Source organism: Plectropomus leopardus, chromosome 21 (genome assembly GCF_008729295.1).
Source record: "Plectropomus leopardus isolate mb chromosome 21, YSFRI_Pleo_2.0, whole genome shotgun sequence".
Taxonomy (NCBI): Eukaryota; Metazoa; Chordata; class Actinopteri; order Perciformes; family Serranidae; genus Plectropomus; species Plectropomus leopardus.
Window position 1 is genome coordinate 6114156 of NC_056483.1, and position 26444 is coordinate 6140599.

Below are 26444 nucleotides of genomic sequence, written 5' to 3' on the forward strand. Positions count from 1 at the left end.
AGCTTGCTCACTGAGCACAAATCTATCTGTATAAGCACGACGCTGGCATTGTGAGACATGAACATAAACCTGAAGGCGTTTTTTTAATGTTGAAGTTAACTCTTTCATACATGGAGATTTATTTGGAGATGTTTTAAGGGCACACGGCGGATTTTTACTCTGGTTTTGGTTACCGTGAGCTTTTCAAAAAAAACTGGACTGAATTGCCTTTTTGTTTGACTTCATTATTTACTCTGACATCATGTTCACTTAGGTTGTTTGGGAAAGGTTGTTGTTTTGATCTAACCAGCAAGAAGCACGTGACAGATTTTGGGCTGCAAGTAACAAATATTTTCACTATCAATCAATCTGCCCATTATTTTCTTGATTGATTGTTTTTTTGTTCATAGAGCCAAACGAGATGTGTTTAACTGATGTGCTTATCCAGCCAACAGTGCAAAAATCCAAAATTTGGTGTCATTTGTAAAAAAAAAGAAAAGAAAAAAAGAAAAACACCAAATTCTCACATTTTGGAAAATGACACAAGCGTTTGGCTTTTTGTTAAAAAAATGCTGAAACAATTGTTCAGTTATAAAAATGGTTGCCAATTGATTTTCTGTAATTGACCGATTGATCTATCAGCATCACAGCCTTTCAAACTGTTGTCTATTTGATTTGTGTATGATGGAGGGGATAATACAGTAATAGAGAAAAGTTAAGTAAAATATACACTTAAGGCCACTTTTAGATGAGAACAACCCTACTAGAAACGGAAAAGTCTTTTACTTTTTGTTTTTTTTGAAATCCGTGTTCATATGATGATGTTGTGAAACGATCCTCATGTACACAGAGTATGCATGCCAGGTCAGTAGTCGGGGGTGTAACTTTGTGACATCACATCATAGCCGCACTTTGTGCATGCACCATCACTGTTCTTACAGGATCCGCACATTGCCAGTTTACACGGCGAAAGAAGGGGTTGCATTTTCAAAAGATTACACTCTGGAACCCAGTTTTTAAGAGTTTGCATTTTCAGGTCCCCAAAACACCGTTGTCATGTGACGAAAGGCCAAACTGCAATAAAGTTTTTCATGCAAGAATTGTTGCCACTTCGGTGGCCCCACACCTCACTTTGGTCCACTTGCTCCATGTGCAAAGCGAAAGATTTTATACCTCTCCAGTGTTTTTTTTTTTTGTTGTTTTTTACAATATTTTGAGGCTAATAAGTCAACTTGCATGCACAGGGTGCGCCTGCATTGACATGTTTCCTGCTTGTAAAGCGAGATGTGCCTCTTCAGAGTGAACGGCATGCTGGGAGCCTAATGTTCTTTTAATGGCCGGTGTGTCGCTGTACTGCGGGCCGAGCCTGGAGGGGAGTGATGGCGCTGATTGATAACCTGCACATCCTCTGCCAGCCTTCATGATGCAGCACCTAGCAACTCATCCTGCCAGATTTACCATCCAGGGCCACGACTGACAGCGCTCACGCATACAGCTCACCACAGTGACTCAGCAACATGGCCGCCTCTCAGAGCTCCCTGGAAGCCTTTTCCTGCTTTGTACTCCTTGCTGCTTGCATTTAATTTAGTCCTGTTGCTGCATGGAATCGATACTCCTAATCATTCAGTTGTTGTGTGTATCCTGGCTACACAATTAAGTTATCAAAGCCCCAGAGTCTCTCTTGAGTCACCGCCACCGGTTTTTAACCCTCCTACTGACGAATAATGGTTTCATAACAGAATTGTTCGCAGCTGTAATCAGTAATCAGCTTCCCCATTGCACAATAAGCCACAGTCTCACATGACTGGTGCCAGGCTTTTGGTTGTTTTGCAAGGTCACCAAGAATCCCCACCCAGAGGTAAAGCTGTTCTCTGGAGTTACAGCCATGATCTGTGCCGGTTTGGGAAGAAACACGTGGACATAGCAAGACTGCAGAGACTGAGCGATGAGGGAATGATTTCCATCAAAGGGTGAAACAACATCAAAGGAGAAATGGGCGCCCTCTGTGTGAGCGTGTCCTCTGGGTCGATGTGGACGGGCAGGGTCAAGGGAAGGTGCTTTCACACATCTTGAAATGGAGCTGGGATCACATCAAACCTCGGCTTTGATGCAGTGAATTCAGCTTTTTTGTGATCATATTTTTACGTGATCCACTGAAAATGTTGAATTTTCTCAGTCTTTATCCATTAAAGGGTTTTGGCCGGTGTGAAAACGATCAAACCAGTTTGATATAAAGCCAAACACAGACTGAACTGGTACACTGAATTTAACCAGGAGTCCAACTAAATTCAGCATTATGACCGGGTAGTTCTCTGTCCACACTGAATTAATTAAAAATGCACTTCTGTTACATGTGTCATGTAAACAAACCACTTAGCTATCGGCTGTGCTCTTAAGATCAGACATAAACACTTAAAAGATGGGTGAGTAGCATTGTGATATATACTGGAAATTACTAAGGCTGTACCCAACTCAGAATTATGTGGAATCTGTTTTGGCAGTTCAACACGAATATTCGACGATATTTTTTGTTTTCCGTATGAAGTTTTGAAGTCTGAACGGGCTCCGCAGAACGTTCAGTGTGACAGCAGCATTCACAAAATCTAGTAAACAAGCGAACAACGGGTTACAAATGTGCAATAACTTTTTTTTGCTGACACTACATCAGCAAAACAAGAAATCAATCCAACTCTTTCCAGTATTGTATTCTGCTGCACGTATCTGTCCAATTACTTACAAGGCGCAGCTACCACACGTCTTTATTCTGTCGCTCCGTCCTGAGACAGAAGCTCCCTGCAGTTCATAGCAAAGAGATAAACCAAAGCGTGAGAACATCAGAGGAAGAAAAGCATCAGTTAGAACAGTTGTGATTGGAGGTCCAGTTATCAGTTGACTGTGTGAGCAAAACACTGTAGTTCACACCGTCGTTTTCGACTCCCACACTTCCCCTCCCTCCCTTCTTCCTCCTCCTCTCTCGTTATGGAAAAGCTCTCAGGCTGCAGCCGCTGTGGGCAGGCAGCCAGCCCGCTGCCACGGCTCCTATACACAACCGCAGAATAGAGGGAAGTCCAAAATTAAAAGCATTGTTATCCCTGCGGCTGGTGGCTACGGAGAGACGGAGTGACAGGCTTATTTCATTGTGACGTCTCGGGTGACCTTGGCTTTGGCCTACAGTCTGCGCCCCCTCCAGACACACTATTCAGAGCTGTAGTCTGGGCCCTTCGGGGACCAGGTCCTGTCAGCAGGACTGCAGTCATAAAGCCTTGACTGGAGAGTCCAGGAGGAAAGCAGATTCTTACTGGATTTCTCCTTCTGGTCAGAGTGAATTTCTGTAATTCCAGATCCCCTCCTTTTTTTCTTTTAACTTTTTCTTGATTCAGTTTGAGCCCCGAAATGTCCTTGTGAATGAATTTGAATATAATGTACTATTAGGGTTGCCATGGTGATGGCTGCCGTCTGTGTGCATGTCAGTTGCCATGCAACTTTTTTCCCCCTCTCCAGTAGGAAGCCACGCTGCTGTGTGCAAAGTGCTAAGCTGAAGAAAAGCTGCGTCAGTGTGATGCTTTTTTGCATCTCATCTGTTATTGTTGAGCCTACTGCTGATGTCTGCTGTACGTTGCATACAGTAAAAGGTACATTTTCAAGGTACAGTTTAAAGACTCATACAGAAGTAACCCCCATCATCACTTAGGAATCAGTGGAAGTGCGTGGCTGTGTGTTTTTCTGCAGAGACATGGCATGTACCCCCACATTACTCTGTGGCACTTCTGGTTCTCTCATCTTGAAGTGTTGGGGTTTTTTGAACGGGTTCTTGGTTAGAACAATAACCACTGAACCACCTGAAAGCACATGAATACAACAAAGTCTGAAGAAAAACTTCCCAACTCAGAAACTACGACCTTCTGCCATCACATGAATGCAGCATATGTCCTACTTCTCGTGTACAATTATATGTTAAGTATTGCAGAATAAGGTAACAGTGTGGAAGTCTCCATTTCATCGTCTGTCGAGTCTCTAATAACCTACATCCTGGAGCTCCTGCTAACTAGCCCATGCTGCGAGCTTTATGCACCATTTTCATGCAACAGGTGAAAATAAGAATGGCATAAAAAGTAATTAATAGTCCTTGAATTTGATTTGCTTTTATCTGTAAGAACCCTGAAAAAAAATGTCATCACTGCGGCACTCTCACACTCTCAGGTACAATATGATCCTGGAAATCTGGTCTCATTCCTGAGATTGAGAGCTCAGATATTGTAGAGGTTATGGTGATAGAGGAGCCAGGCTGTTTTTTTGTGGCCAGACGACTCTGCATTTTTTTGGCAGAGCCTTTTTGTGTGTCGGCATCCCCGCTGCGTCCACGCACTGGTCCCAGTGCAATGAAAGAGGGGGCTGCATTTTGTAACATAGCAGCAATGTTCGTGTGAACAGCCTCCGTCCACCCAGCAGGAGTCCCCCCTGTGCAGCATGATCCCTCACCAGCTTCCCATCTGACGAGTCCACAATATCAAGGGTTTCTGCGTCGGTGGGCGAGTGTGAAGCGTTGCAGCAACAAACCTGTCAGCAGCTGCGAGTGAACCTCTCAGCCTGTCTGAGGTTTTGGTAGTGCGGCGACCCTGACTGTCATCTCATATTATCCTTTACCTGCACGTGTCTGCGGAGCTGAACTATGATTCAGCTTCCCTGTAGGAGGCCGGCGGAGCAGCCTGTCTTTTGTCCGTGCAGCTTGTCCTCCTTTCTCAAGAACCCTTCTCTGCCCTGTTAACTCTTTAAAAGCTAGGCAAATTGGCTTGATTTCTTTCAAAAACATAGGGAGGAAGGCAACTTGAAGCTTAAGAACTAATTACATAAAAATCAGAAAGTACAAGAAAAGTACCTAAAAAATTAGAGGGGAAAAAAGTGAAAAACTGCTTAGAAAACTGACCTGACAAAAATCACTTTAAAAAATATAACTCTATAAAATGATTTTAAATATATAACAGATATAGAAAGATATAGGACTTTTTTCCCAGCTTAAAAAACTATTCTAAATCTACTAATTTCTTACAGTTTGCAGGGCATTTATTGCCAAGTTTCTCATGGCTCTTTTTTCTAAGGCTGTCACACTTAATCGCCAGCTGCATTCCTGTCTTTGAGAAGCTTGAGTTTTAAAGCTAAAGTTATAATCTGGTATCATATGAAACTAGACGACCTGAGGAATCCGGTGGTACCAACCATCATGCTAAATTCTCAAGAAGGGAGCTAATTTTTTGCTGTTATTTGATTCCTAATCAAGTCAGTCTGGTAGGAATTGCTTTTTTTGTCAATATGGACTTCATAGCTGTAATGCAAAATATTTGAATTGAAAATGTGGTTAAAAAAATTGATTAATAACAATTAAATAATGAAAATTCTTCAATCAATAACGATTTAAAAAATGAATAATTTGACAGCTCTTCTTTGTTAAATACTTGTGAAAGGCATTTAAATGCGGCACAAGAAAAGAGAAGTCAGTTCAAGTGTCAGAGGGTGAAAGCAAGTATATAACAAACACACCCTGCCACTATCTCCACTCTCTTGCCACCCCCCACCGTCCCCGAGACTCACCCCTTGTGCCCCGCAAATTAAAGAGCGTGTCTATGAGGCTGAGCTGGCCTGGCAGCGCTGATGAGGTGTAATCACCGTGGAGAGGCTCAGCTGCTCTCTTCGCGCCCTGCCTTTGAGCTCATTAGGCCAGGAACATGACACTAAAAAAATTAAAGCACAAGGAAGGAGGTAAAGCTGCAATGGAGCTGCTATCACTGCAGCGTTATGGCGTGGACGTGATGATGGATTTGGGACGGTTGCAGCTTGTGTCATTTCTTCAGACGTGGAGCCGGAAAAACTCATTTTCTGCTGCTAGTACTGTATTCTTGCAGCCTCATCTCTTTTGCAATTACTCGCACTATATTGCGTCTGAACCCACGCCATTATAGTCAAAGCTGTGAGTTAAGAGCGACGGAGCAGCGAGCATTTCTGTTTTCATTTTCTAAACACTATGAACAAGAACAAAATTGTCTGCATTTGTCATCTAAACATGCGCCTTGATAACCAATTTAGCTGCTTATTTTACATCATTGTTTTTATTCATTTTTATGCTTTATTTCTAATAGGAGAGTGGAGAAATAGTTAAGTGTTTTTCCAAATTGTTATTTGATGTAGGGCTTTGTCCATTATTTCATGCTTTTGATTTTCTCGCCCTTTGAAACCTGGATCGACATCACTTTTCTTGTGCTGCGTTCAGACACCTTTCACAAGGACTTAATACTTTGAACCCTGTACAAATTGTTTGATTTGTTTGAAGGCTAAGAAGAACCTGGCAAGAAATGTCAAGAAGTTAATAGACTTGGAAAATTATTTTTAATAAAGCTAGTAAAAGTGTTCAGAGAATTATATTTATAAAATATGATAGTAATATATTAAAATCAATTAATTAATTGTTTAGATTATTACATTAAAAAAACATATAATTATGTTTGCATAGAGTTTAAAACTGATTATTTTTGAAAGTTTCCATACCTATGCCAGTACTGCATTTTTAGTTGGTGCATTGTTTTACAATATGAATCTTCATGGATATTTTATTATAGTTCTTTGAAAAATCATGGGAAAGTTTTGAATTATTGTCCATAAAAATATGTGGAAACTGTAGCTGATGTTTATATACATATAAAATATACAATCACATTTAATATGAGCTACATTGCTCAACATTTTCATCCTCGTGTTCAGGCATGTCACCACCCCTATTCAACAAATTTTCAAAAAATCTCAAAATAGTCTGGACTTTCAGATTCATAGCTCCACCTGCTTTACAAGAATTAAAAGGAATAGCAACAACATAAACAGGATGACTCAGATGTGTTGCCTCCTCAGAGCCGGGCCTCCATTTATGAGATATAAAGCCTTATGAAAGGATTGGCACCCTACCACCCTGCGCTTTTGTTGTCCGTCCCTCTCATCTCACACGTCTCCCGCTGAAACGCAGGTTGCCTGATACCGGACCTCTCGTCCTGGGGGGCACAAATCCAATTTCACATGTCACACTCACAACAGATTATTCATGCAGGTAGGGTGAAGGGTGCTCAGGTGTGTGTATATCTTTGAATACTTTTCTTTATGTCTGTTTATGTGAATTGTGCAAGTGAAGGACATGCATGTTGCTCAAGGGCACTTCCACAAAGGGAGGCAAACATGCACACACTCCTCTGGGGTTAAAAGGAGATGTGTGTGTGTGTGTGTGTGTGTGTGTGTGTGGTGTTTCATTTAACAGAAGGCCATCAGTGAGTCATTCTCCTAAAGAGCACCCTTGGGTTCTTGTCTGGCTGACACACACACACACACACACACACACACACACACACACACACACACACACACTCACTCACTCACAGCGGCTGTCTCAGAACAAGACTCACTGGTCAATGTTTAATGCTCCATAATTGGTTTTACTGACCAGCACAGACTGCAGGATGCCAACACTGATTTGAAGCGGAGCAGCTGAGACTGACCACCACTGCAGCGCTACCTGGTCTTTTATTTTGAAATGTTAGTTGGGCTGTAATTCATATGATCCGCTGTGAGAGGTGTAACTGTTTTCTGGCAGTCATTATAAGGATTAAACTGTCAAGGTTAAGCCGCACAATCTTATCTGCAATCCCTTCTTACTTTTCCGTGTCTACTTAAACCTGCCCCGACGTAATCACAGTATATCACACTGATACGAGACCATGACTTGAATGTGATTTTGATACCAGAGAGTTTCACCTTACCTGCCTTTCTCTCTCTTTACCAGAGAACCATGAGCACTGTGGAGGAGGAACCGGATCACATGATACCATGAAGACAAGCCTGCAGGTCCTGCGCTGCCAGCTGCTGAGTGAGTACACCCAAGGGGGGAGGAGGGCATGAACAGGGTGTTCTGGGTGTTAAACCAGGGTGTTGTTTTTTTCTATCCACAAGTTTTGGTGCAGACTCTTGGTAGTTCATTGACTTGGTCAAAGGCGTATGCTCCAGGCAAGCAACTCCACTGGAACGAATTAGGGGCTGACTGATGTTGGTTTTTCAGGGCCGATACTGATACAGATTATTAGTAGTTAATGAGACTGACAACCGATATTTGGATCTGATATGCATTTACAATAAAAATGAAAATCTTTCTGTCAATATTTGGAATAACAAACTCCAACACGAAACTTTGTTAAATGCCTTTAGCAAATGTTTAATCAAAACTGAGACTTTCAACATCATATTTAGAAAGTTCCCAGCAAACGTTTTAATAAAGTCAAGTGAAAAATGTAATTAAAAATGAATAAATAAAAATTGCTCCCTGAGGTTTTACAAAGTGAAAGTGCTCCCACGCTGAAATGTTCTTTGTACTTTCTAATTAATTAATTTTATCTGTGATCATTAATATAAAATGCTGACTCAGATAATAGCCAAAATGCCAAATAATCGGCGAAATGCAAATTAAAAATGAATAAATAAAAATAGCTCCCTGAGGTTTTAGAAAGTGAAAGTGCTCCCACGCTGAAATGTTCTTAGTACTTTCTAATTAATTAATATTATCTGTGATCATTAATATAAAATGCTGACTCAGATAATCGGTGAAATGCCAAATATCGGCCCCGATAATTGGCCGGTTTGATAATCTTTCAGCGATGTTCGGTGCAGCTCAGTGTGACAAGGTTCTTTCACTTTCACTTTTTAAACTTCAAAGTTTGTTTATTGACGTATTTTATGTCTTCAAACAAAACGTAAAAGTCTCTTAAGCTTAACCATAGACCGTATTTCAGGCATCTTAACTAAAAACCACATTAAAAAACCCATTGACTCTTAGATGAGGGAACCCGGAGTGATGAAACGCATTTTGGAGTTTGAGGATTTATTCCTGCACCACTCTGTTGCTGGAGTCCCTGTTGAATGCCTCCAGGGAACCTGTAGATTTCAGATAAGTGCTGTATCCCTGTAGTTCTTGTCATAGTTTGTGCCGCTGCTTTAGATTCAGAGGACGGGATCGGGGCTCTGTACACAGCTCTGGCAGGACACCAGCACAGAATGTCACATGAATATGGAACGTGGAGGTCAGATCGGGACCCACTGGGCGCCTTGACGGTTAGCTAAATACGCTGATGATATCTGGTATGCACCCCCCGAGCTCCACCTCGGGGCAGCAGAGCCAAAGGCTGTCTCTGACAAATCTGCGTCAATCCCCCAGAAGTGATAAACTCAGACTGGACTGTTGAGAGCGAAGTGCTTTAAGCTGAGCAGAGGTGGAGCGAGGTCACTTTGCAGCGGTTTAATCTGAAAAGGGGGAGGTCTCACGAACTAGTTTTGTAGAGAGTTTATATAAAGACCATATTTCAGAGGCTGTCTTTGGTTTTGTCCAGGTAGATCCAGTCTTTGAAAGCATATGCTCTCTTTTTTTGCTCAGTTTGAAATCCAGCTGAGGCCTGAATTTCCTCGGGCACATTACACTTCCATCAGGGTTTCTTTACAGTGTGCAGAGCTAAAAAGGCCCACCTGAGATCTCTGTCTGAGACATTTCTCATTTCTGTCTGTGTACCAGCCATCTGCAGGAGAGAGATGTGCCCTGAAGGGATAGATTGGATTTGTTTGGAAGAGTTTGTGTGAGGTACTTATCCATAGTCAGTGTAATACTGACAGTAGATGACGGTCGGCATGCCTCAAGTTTGGAGAAACAGACAGGAATAAGCAGCAGAAAAACATGGCTCTCACTGTATGATTTGAGCCTGTTTGTTTCTGTTGGACTGTTGGATGAATTTGTCAGAAAATTTGGTCGACTGTCATCAGGCGCTGCACAGCTGAAGCAGAGCAGTTGAAGCTGATTTTGCAGTGCCCTTTGTCGCTCTTAATCAATCTAGCTAATTTGTTGGTGCCGCCAACATGCTCACTTGTGTGTGCATGTTTGTGTGTGTGTGTGAGAGAGCGAGAGAGAGAGAAAGAGAGAGAAAGGCAATAAAAACTTAAACTGACACTGTTTTTGCAGAAATGAACTTTTAGCAAAAAGTAAATCAAGCAAACTTTCGCCTGCCGCTGAGCTTTAAAACAAAACTTTTTGACATTTGTCAACAGCCAGAATGGTCCGCAGGCTGTATGTAAAGATGGACGACACGTCTCCACTCACTCCTGCTGCAAAATAGAGGCCAAAATATCCCGCTTAAATATGTTGCCATCTTACGCTTGTGATGTCATTTGAAGCGTGTGTGCGCAGTAATGATCTCTCTGGTGGTGGCGGAGTTCCTGCACATACACGCCTCAGCAGCGCCGTTGATGGCGAGCACACCAGTTTGCAGCCACAGCTGTCAATCCTGACGTCAGGTCCCCTTTTTATAGCATAAATAACTAATTAAAACCAAACTTAGAAAAAAAATGTACATTTGATCGACTTGCCAACTGCCTACGTGCCTATATACCTCATACAACCCCGCTTAAAAAAAACAAAAACAACTATCCCTTTAACATCTTCAGGCTGCAGGCAAGAGAAGAGATGCTGCAGATAGAAGGAAACTGAGATGGATGATTGTGCATCATGACGGGTGTCAGTGCAGAAAGACTTTTTCTTTTGTCTCCTTCTGTGTTCTTTTTGTTCTCCTGTCAGTGCTCACTCTGTAGCCTACTTGTGAATATGTTGTGATGACATAATACACCTGAAAGAATGAGAACTTATTTGTTTCTAGCAAATTAGGTTTTGTCTGGCAGCTCAGCCTTCGAAGAAGAGCCCGACGAGTAAGGGAATTGTTTTCAAATTGTGTTTTGAAGCCAACTCCTTGAAAGACCAGTTGGTGTGAAGTGTAAATGAGTACACAAGGCTTGAGCAATCCTCCCAATCTGACTTTGTCATGTCTCGTATGATTAAAGTGGGCTGTTGTAACAGTTTGCGGTCTTTTTAGAGCCGCCAGGAACAGTCAAAATGTTTGAAATCTTTGGGAAAAACATTGGTAGTGTGAAACCTGAGCAAAATAGCTGAATTACTTTCAAAAACATGAAAAAGGCAATGAGCAACGAAGAAAAAAAAATAACCTAAAAATTTGCAAAAATAATGGTATACAGTACAAGAAAGTCACCTGAATAATGTTTAAAAAGGAGAAAAAAATAACATAAAGAAATGACAAATAATGTGTAAAAAAGCAAGGAAATTAAATTAAATTAATTAATTTTGTAAATATGTAATTTTAATAATTTTTTAAAATATTTTGTTTTTTCCTTAAACATTTTCCCTAGCTTTTTCGCTTTTTCCTTAGCTTTTTTTTTTTTTTTTACATAGACATTGTTGAATTTTTCTTGAAATTTCTTTCCAAGTTGCCTTTTCCCAGGTTTTTTGAAAGAAATCACACCAATTTGCTCAGGGTTCAAAGGTTAAAATGCCTTTAAAAGGCATCTGACAGAAGAAAAGTTATGTCACTCCAGGTTTTAAAGGGTTAACTGCAGGCCTGCGATTCAGTGTTCTCCTCAGATTCCAGACAACTTCCTGTTTAACATTTCTCCTTCCTGTTAGATCCTGTGCCGCTGTCACAATCGTGGCAGCTAAATCATTATCCCAGTAAACAGCACTAGGAGTCTTTGTTGTTCTTGTTTTCGCATTCTCTGTCCGCCCGATCCTCAGATAACCGCGTCTCTGTTCAAAGCCGCCATAACCCGACAAACAATTTGCGGAGCATTCAAACAGGAAGCCATTATCCTGTTACGAAAGCTTTCCTCGCTTATCTCAGGGCTCACATCTGTAGTGCCCGCCCCGCTCCGCCTCCACGCCACTCCGCCCATCCAGTCCTGCTCAGCCACGACGGTTCCAGCGGTCCACAGGATGTGCCCTATCTGTCTGTTTCCCCCCACGGGACGGACGCTCTCCGCAGAGTGGCAGACGAACACACCCAGGAGCAAACCAAAGGAATTTGTCTGTTTGTGCTACTGTTAAGATGGCACTCTATTTATACACCCAGGACATACGTATATATGCAAGTATGAGGATGAACTCATGAGGGATCTGTATTTGCACCTTTAAATTTAGTCATGAAAGAACTGTTAGCCCTTTGAGACCTGGCCTGTTTTCTTTCAAAAATTTGGGAAGAAGGCAATGAGCCACAAAAGAAAAAATGACCAGGAAAAAAAAGCAAGAAATAAGTAACAAGTACAAGAAAATTACATAAAAAATTAGTTTAAAAAAAAACCAAAAAAAAAACAGCACAAAACAAGACTTGGAAAAAGTGTTTTCAAAATTATAATTATTCTTTAACATAATTTCAACATATAATTATAATGATTGGGGAAAAAAATCCCAACCCTTTTTTTCCTTTTTCACTAGACATTTTACCCTTTCTTGCAGTTTGTCAAACATTTCTTACCAAGTTCCTCATTACCTTCTTTCCTATCTTTTTTTAAGAGCTCACACTTGAGAAAGGTGTCTGGAAAAAGCACAAGAAAAGTGATGTTCAGGTTTCACAGGGTTAAATGAAGAAAAATGGTGTCATTTAAAACCTGAGCAAATTGGTTTGATATTTTTCAAAAACATGGGGAAAATGCAAAAAGCCTGAAAATAGAAAGAAACTAGTAAAAAGTTACAAGAAAATTACCTGACAATAAGCAAAAAAGTAGAAAACAAAAACAAACAAGAAAATGATTTTTAAAAGTGCAGAAAATTAAAAAAAATATATGAACACAATTTTAAATTTAGAATTAAAATAATTATATATATAGATTTCTGGACCTTCTTCCCTAATTTTCAAATAATTCTCCCCGCTTTTTTAAAAACTAATTTCAGGTTTCAGGTCATTTTCTAACTCACCTTTTACTAATTTTTTACAATTTGTGGGACTTTTCTTGCCGAGTTGATCAATGCCTTTTTTTGCCATGATTTTGAAAGAAATCACACCATTGTACTCATGTTTCAAAGACATAATGGTTTGTGAAATGTGTCTAAAAACCTGGCTGGACATAAGCTTTCTTATGCTGCATTTTAAGGGTTAATTTGGAAGGGCTACATTCATGAAAGATGAGTGCAAACGGTAACAGGAAGGAAAATCATTTGTTTCCTTTCAGGGTGAAATGGATGACAAGACCACCTGACTCATCCAGTTTTTGTAGCTTTCCACTGAGTTCTTGTTTTGTTGTTTTCTTCTCGACAACCTTAACTGTCAACGACAACAAATGCTGTCATTGAAATATCTTGTAGTCTGTTGTATGCAGTTACAAACTAGACACAAACAATGTGGTGAGAATGGCAGATCCTCCCTTTTTTTATCGTTTCCATAACAAGTGAGTCACAGTGACAGTGGGAAGAGGAGGAGGACGAGCAGTTGTAGTGGTAAGAACAGTGCCTATGCATCAGTACACAGTCATGAAGTACAGGAGCAGTACCCCCCATTCAAAATAGAGACTGCGTGTTTAACCTTGACTGCAACACTAATTCAAGCTCCTAAAGGTTTTCCACTGGCCGTAGTAGCCCAGTAGTAGTGATTAGCAATAATAATGAAAGAGGCAGTGGTAGTAAAAAAAAAAGTAGAGGTAGTAGTGTTAGCAGTTGTACTTGCAGTTGTAGTACCCATGTTTTAGCATTACTAGTAGTGGTAGTAGTAAGGGTAGTCATGGAAGTAGCAGTGTAGCATTAGTGTTAGCAGTATGACTTATAATAGTGGCCTAGTGATATTTGTACTCATTGTTTTGGTAGTAGTAGAGGCAGAAGTAGTGTTAGCAGTTGCATTAGTAGTAGTGATATTAGTAGTAGTAGCAGTAGCAGCAGTTAATGGTAGCATTAGTTTTAGAAAATGGACTTCCATTGCAGTAATATTTGTACTAATGGTTCAGGTTGTAGTCGTAGTAGAATACCCTATGGCAGTATAGTAGTATTAGCAGGTGTAGTAGCAGTTGGACTTAAATTGATAGTAGTTGCTGACTTATGATAGTTGAAGTAGTAGCAGCAACAGCAGCAGTTGTATTGATAGCTGTGGTGTTAAAAAGTTGGACTTCCAATGGGCTACATGTCATATTCAGTAGAAGACGGTGACATGAACTGAAAAACTAAACTAAAAAGCTGGACACTTTTAGCTTCTGATGGGGTGACCATAGACTGTACATAAAGATGGACGATACGCCTCCACTTATGCCTAAGTGAAGCAAAAATTTCCCAAATATGGTCACTGCCATCTTGCACTGGTGACTGGAGCCAGAGTCTGCACAGTAACGATATCCGGAGTGGAGGAGTTCACGCCAAAATGTCCATCCAGCCAATTGCAAGCCCAAATGAATGTGAGAGTGCGTTTATGGAGGGTGGGGAGTTGGATGGGTCCCACGAAGAACTAACTTCTGCACTTTTGTGTGGGAGTCCAGAGTTCACTTCCCATGTGGATGTTTGGGGTTTTTTTCTACACCTTACCATGTGCCTCTTTTGCCTAAACCTGACCGTCCATGACTTTGTTGTCTAATCCCGACCATCGTGTCAGTCCGTGTTGGTTGCCATGTGCTGTTGTGTAAAGGACTGCGCTGCTTCATCCCACCATGTATGTGCGTTTGTTGACATCACTGCAACGACATCCCGGAGTGTAAACAGATGACGCTGAAGGATATTTAAAATATCATAAGTAGACGCAGAAGGTCAGTGACAGAGCCGCTCCATGTATCGAGTTGGGATGAGAACATGTTGTGAGGTCGCAGTAAAGTTGCACTGGTAGTCATGTTTGGACTTTGGGAAATTGTCGTTATGGAAATAGTACTAATGGTAGTAGAGGTAACAGTGTTAGCAGTTGGACATGCAGTCATAGTACTTGCAGTAGCATTAGTGTTTCTAGAGGTAGCTAGGGCTGGGCAATATACACAATACATACCATTACCGTATAAGACCACATACCGTCTAAGATTTTGGATATATCATGATATGAAACAAGTGTTGCCTTTTCCAGATTTTAAATGCTGCAGTACAGTAAAGTGACATAACTCTCTAAACTTATCAGACTGCTGTACTTGTTCTAATACTTGCGTTCACCCACTTGAGTCATTAAATCCACATTACTGATGATTATCAAAAATCTCATTGTGTTAATATTTTGTGTTAATAGTCATCCCAAAAATGTTGTCACAATAACAATATCTTTGTATTTTGTCATATCGTGACATATGATTTTGTTGCCCAGTTCAGCATTTATGAATCTTTTGAAGAGATTGTAGAAATTGTTATGTATACCGTGTACCATGATATGGCCCCAAAATATCATGATATTATTTCAAGGCCATACTACCCAACCTTAATGGTAGCAACAACAGTATTGCTATTAGTTGTGTAGTAAAGGTGCAGGTATTGATAGTCGTCGTACTGTAGTTCTACTATTAGTTGTATTAATGGTAGTAGCAGCAGTATGTTATGGTACAGGTCATTGTACTAATAGTTCTGTAGTAGTACTGTTGTTAGTGGGTCCATTGAAGTGAGTGAGGGCCGATAGCGCTCTGTCCAGGCGTGATAATCCAATCTTAGCAGCAGTTAGTCAGAAAGCCCTCCAGTCAGCCTGCTGATAAAAGGTTTTGTCTGCCTGGAGCTGATGGATCTGATCTGTTTTTGCGGCTCGCTCTGACGGCATGTCAAAGCTTGAAATTAAAGGTTTGGACCACCTTCAACAAAAGTCCCCATTTAAGGCTCATGATTACTTTGATTTGGGTCTGTCGGCCTTTATCCTCGAAAGTGGGATATGAATTCATTTTGTATTAGGGAGCGGAGCCGCGGTGTGTGTGCCGGTATGATGTGATAAAGGCTCATTGGTATTCTGATGAGCGCTGGAGATAAAGCCTTCTCCATTTGCCCTGAGGGATTTGTGGGGGAATCCCACCGAGGTTTGTCCGCTGCTGAGGAGTGGTTGTGATTAGCATAAACGGGGCTAAATGTGATCCATGGAGGGTCGGCTGGTGGTGCGGAGGACGTCCTTAATTATTGGTTTGCTGCCCTGAAGCCTCCAAACTAGCAATAATACATGTTTATCCTTTTAGATAATGAGGTGGACATACAGTGATTCCCTTCAGTTCTTCTACATTTACATCTCAGGCAGGAAGTTCAGGATTTTTATCCAAAGGCAGAAAGCTTGTGTCTTACTCAAGGACACGTTGACATGTTTGTTGATAGTACACATACCGACAGCTATTTTTATTATTCACCTTCAGTGTGGTTTTGTAGGTCAGACATATCCATCAAAAAAACTTTAAAGGTGTCTGAAAACTGACAAAAGTTTAAGTTCATTTTAAAAAGAAATATTGGCATGGAGGTCAGGCTTTGACAGATGACTACCAAAGTCTTGATCGGGACTATTGAGGACACTCTATTCTCTGCATTTTTCTGTAAATTTAGAGCGACTTGGGGGCAGTATATGTTGTGCAGTTAAAGAAGTATTTCACCACACCAGTATTTCATAATATGCAGCTAAATTTCCAGAAGAAAATGTTAGTATTTTATGTTTCCGCAAGTCATAAATAAACACACTTGCACACTTAATATGTAACATATTAACAATGCTAAAGTGACGTAGTATTTTAGCTAACTTTGTCATGAGACAGTGGAAGGGATGGTGGATGGTGTGACTCCAAGGCGAGATGCCACTAAGCTGCAGACCAATGTCCGAGACAAACAAACAAGTAAACTGTTTTTTGTTTTTAGGAATCAAACATTGTGTTTGTGGCAGCTCTTTAGCCATCAAGCATTGGTGGTTTTTAACCCCATCGCTGTTTTCCAGCGATAGTACCGCAACAAATGTTTGTTTCTAAAGAGACATCGCTGCATTTCCTGCTGCGATAGTGACTGCCAAGCTGCAAATAGCTGTTTGAGACCAACAAAAAAACAAAACCTGATGTTTTTAAGCAATTAAATGTTGTGTTTCCAGCGGCTTCCCAAGGGTGGGTGTTTTGGAGAACCCATTGCTCTTTTTCAAGCAGCATTTCAGCCACTAAATGTGTTTTTTTTAGATCTACAACTGTTTTTCTAGCAGAAAAAGTTCCATGAAAAAGGGGTTGTTTTTACCAAGACATCAGTGCGTTTCCTGCTGGGATATTGGCTGCAAAGCTCTGATCCATGCAAACCACTGTTCAAGACCAACAAACAATAAAACCAAATGTTTGAGCGGATCATTGCTGTGTTTACAGCAGCTTTTTAAAACTAAACTAGGTGCTCTTTAGCATTCTTCATTTAGATTCTGCCCCCAAAACCAGATATTTTAAGGCAAAACACAATATTTAACTAACCATAACCCTAAACTGTGCCTAAACTCAAGCATTTATTCAACGCAGCATTGTAGAAATGTTAAGTTTCAACATATTCATGACTTTATTATGTACAAATGTAACAAATTGTTGGTTTGTGGAAACATACAGTACCAACATTTTTCCTGGTGATTGAGCTGCATTGAGTGTTTGATTAAAAATGTCTCATAAAAGGAAGTCCAGTTTAGAAATGAATCATTCCAGTTCATTTTATATTTTAATTAATTCCTCTAAAGTGCAGATGATCCAGGTTGTTACTGTGCTTGGTCATAGACAATACCCCCTAAAGCAAATACAATAAGATATTAAAATATATTTATTTTTTACTATTGAATTACATAAACAGGAACAGTGCACATTAATAAACATTAACAAACAACTTTACATATGCCAGAACTTGCTAAAAGGCTATTTTTTTATCTGTACTCGCTGGACCTCATGATTATAAAATGAAAATTAAAACAGTTTTTGAATATTTTATAAGTATGCAGAGCAACAATAAAAAGAAAAGATTTAATACTGGACACCATTATGCTATTTGTCAGGTGTTAATAATAACTGCAGGTTGTATAATTGAGTTGCACTTTTATAACTTTATACTTGTGACCTTGGTCAGCTTCTTGCTGGACGTCTGCATTTTGTTCCCTACACACACAGCTCTTCCTTTATTCCCCGTCATGCTGCCTGAGCAGGGAGATGACAGAGCAGTAACAGCTCAGAAGTACAGCCTGACGAACCGTCACAAGCCTTATTGATGGATGATTTTGCAGCTCCTATTTTTGGCTTTCTGTCGAGCCTCCAATTCGAATAGTGCCACCGCCAGCTGCCCGCTGATGATGCGACACAAGCAGGCGAGCTCCAGCTCTTGCTTCATAGGCAGATTGTCTGCGTGCATTCGAGCCACATCATTTGGAGCATGAGGTGACCCCTGGAAAGAAAGATAAATATCCCCACCCTCCACGGCAGCGGGCAGCCCCCCTCCTCAGGATTGATCATGCAGCCGGGCTAGTGCATAAGCACTGATAGCCTGCATACCACACACTAAGTGCTCTAGCATGATTGATTAGTGCGCCGGGGCAATATGGTTCTCAGCATATGATTGGATCCAAAAGTTTCATTTCATCAGCAGGAGTAAATGTTTTATTTTTTATTTTGCCACCAGTGTAACTTTAGATCCAGTGACAGCCGCTCTGGCCCCTGTCCCCTGACATTGAGTCTAATAATGAATGATTGGTGGGACAAAGCCTGCATTGGATCAGTGCGCAGGATCCTGCTTTGCTACATGATTTATTGATGTCCCCGATGGCATCAATGGAGGACTTCAACGAATGTCACCGGCTTCCTATGCATTCAAAGAGCCCTAATTCAGCAGGTTTCCTGCATAAATTGTCCCTCCCAACAAACACCCTGAGCTGAGGTAATGGAAAACAGGCGGCATTAGTCAAATAAATGGCGGCATAATCTCACAGTAATTTCACCCGGGAAGTTGTTTGTCTCCACAATATTAGCATGTTCTTTTCTGAGACGATCAGCTGGGTGATAAAGATAGTAAGGGCAACAGGTTGGTGTGAGTGATAACAGTGTGTCGCACTCCAGTCCAGACAAGGAGAAAGACCTTTGATTCAATAAATGTGTTTCTATACACCTGTTTTTATCCACACTTTCAACAAGGCTCTCACACCCTCTTAAACATCAAATTCAAGGACTTTTCAAGGGCTTTCCAAGCACAATTCCCTTAAAATCAAGGACCCAACGTGGCATAGTTTGAGATACGGATCAAAGTTAAAGGTATAATATGTAGTATTGTGGATCTGTAGACCCGCTCGCCAGTAAAAGTTTGGTTTTATATCTCGCTTTATTTGTGTTTGCTACTGGTTGCTACTTTTTTATAAAGCCTTGATCTCACCTGAACATTGTGGTGCGCCACACTCATAAACATACTAAAAACAGAAAGAAGAGGAAAACTCTGAAGGCAGAGTCTCTGCAGAAAGATGCACCAAAACACATTTCTAGTGGGTCATAACTGATCACGTAGAGGGATTACTTCCGTGTGAGTCAATACATTGTTTTTTTGTTGCACAGTATATCTTAAATTACTGTTGCAACACTGAGAAAAGAGTAGCAGGCTTTATAGAAACGAGCAGACAACCACTAAAAAGAGAGAAAGACTTGAATGTGCGAACACTGTGCTGTGTAGGTGGTGCCTGAGACAGTGACAGAACTGCAGGAGACACACATGAAGACAGCAGAGTGTCGCCTTTTCCCAATGCTGAGTAAAAATAAATATCAAATTAACTTCTTGAGCGAAATGTAAACGTTTAAGCTTTAACTTTCAATGACGTAAACCAATTTATATGTTAGTTTGGGTTTTTTTTTTAACTTTCAAAGCTTTATTTTGTTTTTTTTTCTCTCAAATCAAAGGACCTCTGAACCCAGTTTCAATTTGTACATAAAAAGTCCTGGGTGGGAACAGTAGTGGATGGAAAAGTGCATAAATTCGCATTTTCTTTTGCCGGTTTTCTGAAAATTGAGGTGAAAATCGCGTTACATTTGGATGGAAACCTGAGTGCTGTCACCACTGAAATTTAACACACCGATTTTGCTGTCTTCTTATGAGCAAAGATTTAGATAACGCTCGTTGTTTGCCTCTTCTTTTGCATCATCACGACTGTGAATTCGCTCCCTTTGTGGGAGCTTTTTGTGTTTGTGAGAGAAAATATTAAAAACAGCCAACAGGCAGAATGGTGAAAAAAATCCTGCTGAGTAGACAAGTGTTGCTGAGCAAGACAAATGTTTAAAAAATAAAGTGCTTCCTATTTTCTCATATCTCTCATACCTTATTTTCTCCAAGTGTCCTTTTCGGTCCTCGCTCTAATGTGTCCAATGCAACCTTTTTGCTTTTGTTCATGTCTTATCACTGATGAAACACCCACACATCTCCCTCTCTCACAGCCCTCTACACCTCTGGCCTCCTCATCGCACATTTTCCCACCCTGTCCGACCTCGCTATTCTTCCCCTTTTCCATCCAATTTTCTCGTGTTCTTCCCAGTGCTTCAACTCAATAATGGATGTTCATAAAGCTCAATTCACTTCTCGGGCCTTTTCAATCATTTCTCTAGTTAATTCACTCGCTGTGCCTGCGTCCCCCCGCTGCATGTCTTTGTGTTCGGCCGGGCCGGGCTCTCTGTCTGCGTTCAACCCGCTTACGCTCTCACTCCATCAGCCAGATGCACAGCCATTGTGACAAATTACACCCATTTGCCTCAGTGGGCAACACAGTGCATGTGTAACAACACACGGACACTTATGTAATCCCTGCACACACACAAATCCAGCAATATAATGCTGTTTTGGTGATAGTAGATGGATTCTTGTTAACAAACAATCGAGGTGGAAACACATTGCAATGTCATGACGGCTTGTATATTGATATTTGCAGTATTTAGGAATGACTCTTCTGTGTCCTCTGGTCTCCTTAAGGCAGGTTTTGCTGACTTCTGCTTTTAGCATGTTTTGAAAAATGAAGAAGCTTTTGCTGCTGGACATGCTACTCCATCTCCATGTCCCATTTATTGTTTCCTTATTAAGTCTGCCCACTAAGGCCAACACAAGACGCTCAGTTTCATCAGTTGCAGGCTACCATAAGTGACGAAACACCACAGGCAGGATAAAACCTATAGATAAAATGTAAAAATAAATAAATATATTATTAACAATAAGTAATATAAATAAATAAAATATTGGAAAAGTAGTAAATAAAAGATAAATAAAAGGATAACAGCACAAATAGATTAAAATGTTAAAAATAATAAAATAATACACCATCTAAAACAGTAAAACAGACTAAAATTTACAAATAAATAGTCAGTTATTAAGAAGTAAAAGCAAAACTGAAAAGGTTAGCTAATCAGTTCCCTCCCAAAAATCATCAGCAAAGCTCTGAGGTTGCCAGATTTTCCTGTTAGTGCAAAAACTATCAAGTAGCTCTTCCTGTTTTTTGTCTGCCATCATTGTTACCTCTGGAACCGCGTTTAATTACGCAAGATTTCCGGTTTTGAGAGTCAGGACTCTGGTTGTTTATGAATTTAATCTGTTAATGTGCGATGTGCTGTTTTGGGTAAACTGTTGCTCCTCACACTATAAGAACAAAACTGTTAAATTTATCATTTGGCGATGTGTTGCTTGTGTGGGGTCTGTCCCATTGTCAGCATCGCTTAATTCAGTCATTATCTTTAGCTGCTGATCCTGTTAAGGGTCACTGGGGCTGCTGGAGCTGCTGGAGCCTGTCCAAGCAGACAATGAGCGCGGGGCCGGGTACACTCAGGACAGGTCAGCAGACTGTCACAGGGCCGACACATAGAGACGGATGGCCAGTCACGCTCACATTCAACACTTGAAAAATCTTTTAGTGTGGACTGGGCTGAAGTCTTTGCAGAGCTTCCGAGGCTCAAAGCAGAAACGTCTATTACGCAGATAAATCAACTCACTGGAAACCTGCAAAATTACTGTAACAAAAGTTTGACTGGTATCTGTCAGCTGTAGCTAACATTACACATTTTTTAAATGTGAAATTCGGTTAAAATCACACAAGATCTTCTCACATGACTAATGTTAGCATTTTTAAAAAAGTAGTGTTAGCACAAAAACTCCCATGAGCCTTCTGTTTCTTTTTTTACGATTCATAAAGTTTGAGGCAATGACACAACTTCTCATGTTATTCCTGTGATAATCTCTAAGTTTATTTTCTAGCCCTGCACAACCAACACTGCATGCCCACTATACGCGACCAATTCGTCTCAATTCACATCCGCCCTGCCCCTCTAGTCACTAATATGCATCCTACTCACAAAGTCACTGGAGCTGCAGCTTGAGTGGCTGTGCTGATGTGAGATAAGTTGAAATTGTCACTCCCTTTCGTCGTGTAAAAATATTTCCCTGAGGTTTTACAAAGTAAAAGTTCCTCCCATGCTGACACTGTCTTTGCACTTTTTAATATTATTAAAATCTAAATAAAATGCTGATACAGATTAGAATAGCTCTAAAGTGAAGCAAGGAGTCTCACTCACAAACCAAACTAATAAATGCCAGAACACTAACACAGCGTCTGATGGAGAAAAGCCTGCGTTATTCTCACTATGAATGTATGTGCAGTCAGATGTCTGAGTGCAAGCTTTCTTAAAAAGCAGATTCTCCCCTTCAACATTTTAGATGTGATCTTTAATAAAACATAATCTGACTAAACTGCAGTCAAAGTCCCATAATAAATATTAATCTCCATGTTGGTTCAGGGTGAATCTGCACGTCTTATGCTGCTTTTTCTAACTAATCAGTCGGACAAATCAGAAGAATGTGTTCCTGTCTGTGTGCCAGGGTAGTTAGTTTGCACATTTCTGATATAAATTTGTGAAAAGGAGTCTGGATGTTATGTTTTATTAAGTAGAAGCAAAGCGTCGGGTTGCCAGGTTGTGACAGATAGCTTTGGGTACTGACTGAAGTTATGACTCAAGCCAGACCATGGCATTGTTAACATCCTCCTCTATTATCTCTTTTAACTGCTTTTCATGGAAAATAAATTATGACTCTACTTATCCTTTAATATTTGAAAGTTGAAAGTTAAAGACAAAATCCTGAAGGTGTCAAAGGCCTCGGTTTTTCACGATTGTCATGCACATTTTTCGGGAAATTTTAAATGAGATGTGTAGAATCAAGTGATTTTGATGACAGAAGCCATTGTTGCGCATGTGTTGAAAGACTGAGAAAGAAAATCCGATGATAATTCATTTTTTGACAGTTTTTGCCATGATAAAAAGTTTAATTTTAAAAGAGAAAGCATCCCTTTCAAACCCACTTGTTGGATATGGGATTCAGAGGGTTTCTAGATAAATATAAAATACAGCCATTTAAAGTCGTATGTCCCTCCCCAACATATCCTCATACTACAGTTTGTATTCCCATGAATAATCCTACATCCTAAATATAAAGTAACGAAAATGAGGTTTAGGTTAGTTAAGTTACTGTGGTTAGGTTTAAGAACAGAGTGAACTTTGAGTCATATTAAGGAACCTCCTCGGTTTTGAACATCGGTCTACTCAGAAAAGTCCCTGGGACCAGTTTTTCTTTGCTGCCATCAGCACATTGGTCACATGATTGCAACCTTGCAAAATATGTGGGAATTATTACGTGGGATATGTACATATTTTAAAGCATTACTTTGCATAGGAAAAGTACAAAAAGTGCATTAAAACAACTGTCAAAATAAAAAAAAATGGACATATTTTTTGACGTATTTTATTTTGCCTCCCTGTATTTGCTCCACCGCTGCCCATGCATAAATAACAAACAGTCCCTCATGTCCTGTGTGCATCTCAAAGGACCTTACCCTCCGAAATTGTCCTGATGTGACCACTATTCACATTACAGACGATCAACAAAAGACAAAATACTTAAACTGTGATAGCTCGGGTTTGTCTGTGTTCCATTTCCCTGCCTAAAGGATCATCTTAGCAGAGACAAGCGGTCATAAATCACGGACGGCCATGTGTGTTATCTCCTCAGATATGAGTCTGGAGTGGGCTCGGTGGATTAGAGACGTGACAGGCGTGGTTAATGGAGGACAGGGCCTGGACCCTCCATCCTGGTCGTCTGTGTGATTGAGTATGGAGGAATATGATTAATGATTCAGAGGCTCAGTTTAAATAGTCAGTGCTTTGGGGTTCTGCTGTGGTGTATTTTAAATCCCCCCGTGAACAAAGAGGAAAGCGGATGGAGAAGATTTCTGTGTCGAGTAAATTTGAGATTACTGTCGCCTGGGCATGTTGGTTTTTAAAAATCATCTCTTCCCGAAATATTCGCTCCCTTTCTGTCCCCTTTTCTTTTGACGCGTTCAACAGATTTCTTCTCTCACCTATTCTCCCGTCTCCATCTCCTCAGCCTCTCTTGGTAATTGAAACTTGGTTTCCATAGTTACTGAGCTTCATAGTTAAACGATGTCCGCGACATCTAGGTCACATTAGTGGCTTCAGACTGTGTGTTTTCTATGAGTGTTGCTTTCGAGGGTTTTTATGAACGCCAAAACAATGCAGTTTTTCTTTGTGTCAACAAATCCCATGAAAAAAGCAAAACCAACAATGAGTTGATCCCCCCCAAAAAAAGTGCATCCAAAGCGTGATATTGCTCATTCCTCTGTGCTGCAGAGCGCCATTGTTAACCAAAACACAATTAAACACATCAATGAGCCGCACTGCTGCACTGGGTGACATGTTCCTTTTTTATCACGATAACACACGCTGTAATTTAATTTTAACAGGCTGTTTGGGGGCTCCTCAAAATGTCTCGATGTCACTCACACATATATTCTGTCATGCAGCCATAAACACTCCTACAATATGTTTGACTCCACAGCAGAAAATAGTCCCAATGAATGCACAATTTATTCCTGTTTGAGTAAAAATTAAGACCCTAGCTATTTAGGAAGTTACTGAACCTTTGAAGTTTTCAGCAGGAATGAATGCACGAGTGCTACGGACAGATTTGCATTAAAAAAAAAAAAAAAAAAAGCACAGATTATTGCAAGCTGGATGTTTTCAGCAAAGTATAATACATATGAGTCAAAATAAGCTAGAAACGTGTCATATTTTTACACTGTTTTCAGTTCAGCATCCTGTGGCAAAAACAGGCATTTAGATAATATTAGCTTTGTGTTACTGCATGTTCTGTTCTCAGCTGAACGCACAGAAATCGCCCGGTGGGAGCTCCACTAATGTCTCACATTAGCTGTGTTTAACAGTGTCAATAAGGGATGGAGGGGAGGGAGCAAAGGGGAAATTAATAAGCCTTTGCACGTCTCTCCCTCCATGACTTTCTGTCTGGATAACATAATAGGACCAATATTCCCCACAGGCACCTGCTAATGGCTTGTCACTACACAACCTCCTTATGGGATTGAGCTTGAGAAAGTGAATCTGTCAGCTTCTCTGAGATGGTTTTAGCATGTTAAGTGCGATATTTTGACGTCATGACTGTCATGAATCTAGTCTCTATAATAATATCTTTACAAGTCATTTTGTCGAGCGTTGAACATAAAACAAATAACAGTTTCATTGGCTGCAAATGTTTTTTTTTAACTTGATTATTTGTTTCAGATTGTTTTTATCCCTTTAATGTCCACACAAAGACAAAGGCAAATCATGTGGCGATATTTGAGATGAGATGATGAAGGTGATGAGGTAGCTCAGTTAGGTTAAATTCAACATATTTTTCATTAAGATTTACTGACTCAAAGTGTGCTCTGTGCAGAAAGTTAGTCAGAAGACCTATCAAGACATCTTATTTTTAAAGTATTGGAAATTACCAAAACTATTAAAATTCCATAGGAAACACAAGAACCATGACACTAAATTACCTTTTTAAGTGTTATGCAGAGACAGAATCTAGTAATTGCTTGTTATTTTATGACCTTGATAGAGTGAGCCCTTTAAGAATTTCTTTAGAGTAAAAACCATCCGTGTATGCACGGTACATACTCATCTAGTGAGTAATGCACTTAATAAAAACTCACTTGGTTAAACAAAACACGGCGGTTCAGTAGATTAAAGGCTGAGAGGCATAATGAGTACGAGACAAGGCTACACACATCTTCTACACGTCTCTTTTGAACGTGAGCAGTCGGTTTCAGCTGAAGGGCTGCGCTCTTGTTGAGCTCTGCTGAGCAAGATCCTTGAGAGAAATGATGTAAAGATGCTGAAAATACTCACTTTAGGGAAATAATCCAATAATTTATGAAGCTGAAAGGATTTTCTACAACTGGGAAACTCAACTTGCTCTGCTTGGGGAACACGTTTGCAAAATGACAGGAGGCCAGGGGCCAGTCGCAGCATCCCTATACATGTTTCTAGGATTCTGGGATAGGACATTTTTCAGGATTTAACAACATTTCTAGCCTATCAGGAGATTTCTTTGATTTTCAGACAGCTGTTGGATTTCAAGACATTTTGGGGATTTCAGGACATTTCTTGGATTGGAACATTTTTTGGATTTTGTGACATTTCTTTGACATTTCTACAATTTAAGGACATTTCTGGGATTTTAGGACGTTTCTAGGATTTAAGGATATTTCTAGCGTTTTAGGACGTTTCTAGAGTTTTAGGACATTTTTAGGATTCAAGGATGCTTCTAGGATTTTAGGACATTTGTAGGATCT

The 26444-nt window shown here is 40.3% G+C and overlaps 1 protein-coding gene across 1 annotated transcript in view; it reads left to right on the top strand.

The window, feature by feature from the left end:
* tmem108 (transmembrane protein 108) overlaps positions 1-26444 on the top strand; it is a 57908-nt gene that overhangs the window by 26244 nt on the left and 5220 nt on the right. The window contains exon 2 of the mRNA XM_042510636.1: positions 7793-7876. Coding sequence (XP_042366570.1) covers positions 7837-7876 — 40 coding nt within the window. The 5' untranslated portion in view covers positions 7793-7836. The remainder of the gene's footprint in view (positions 1-7792; positions 7877-26444) is intronic.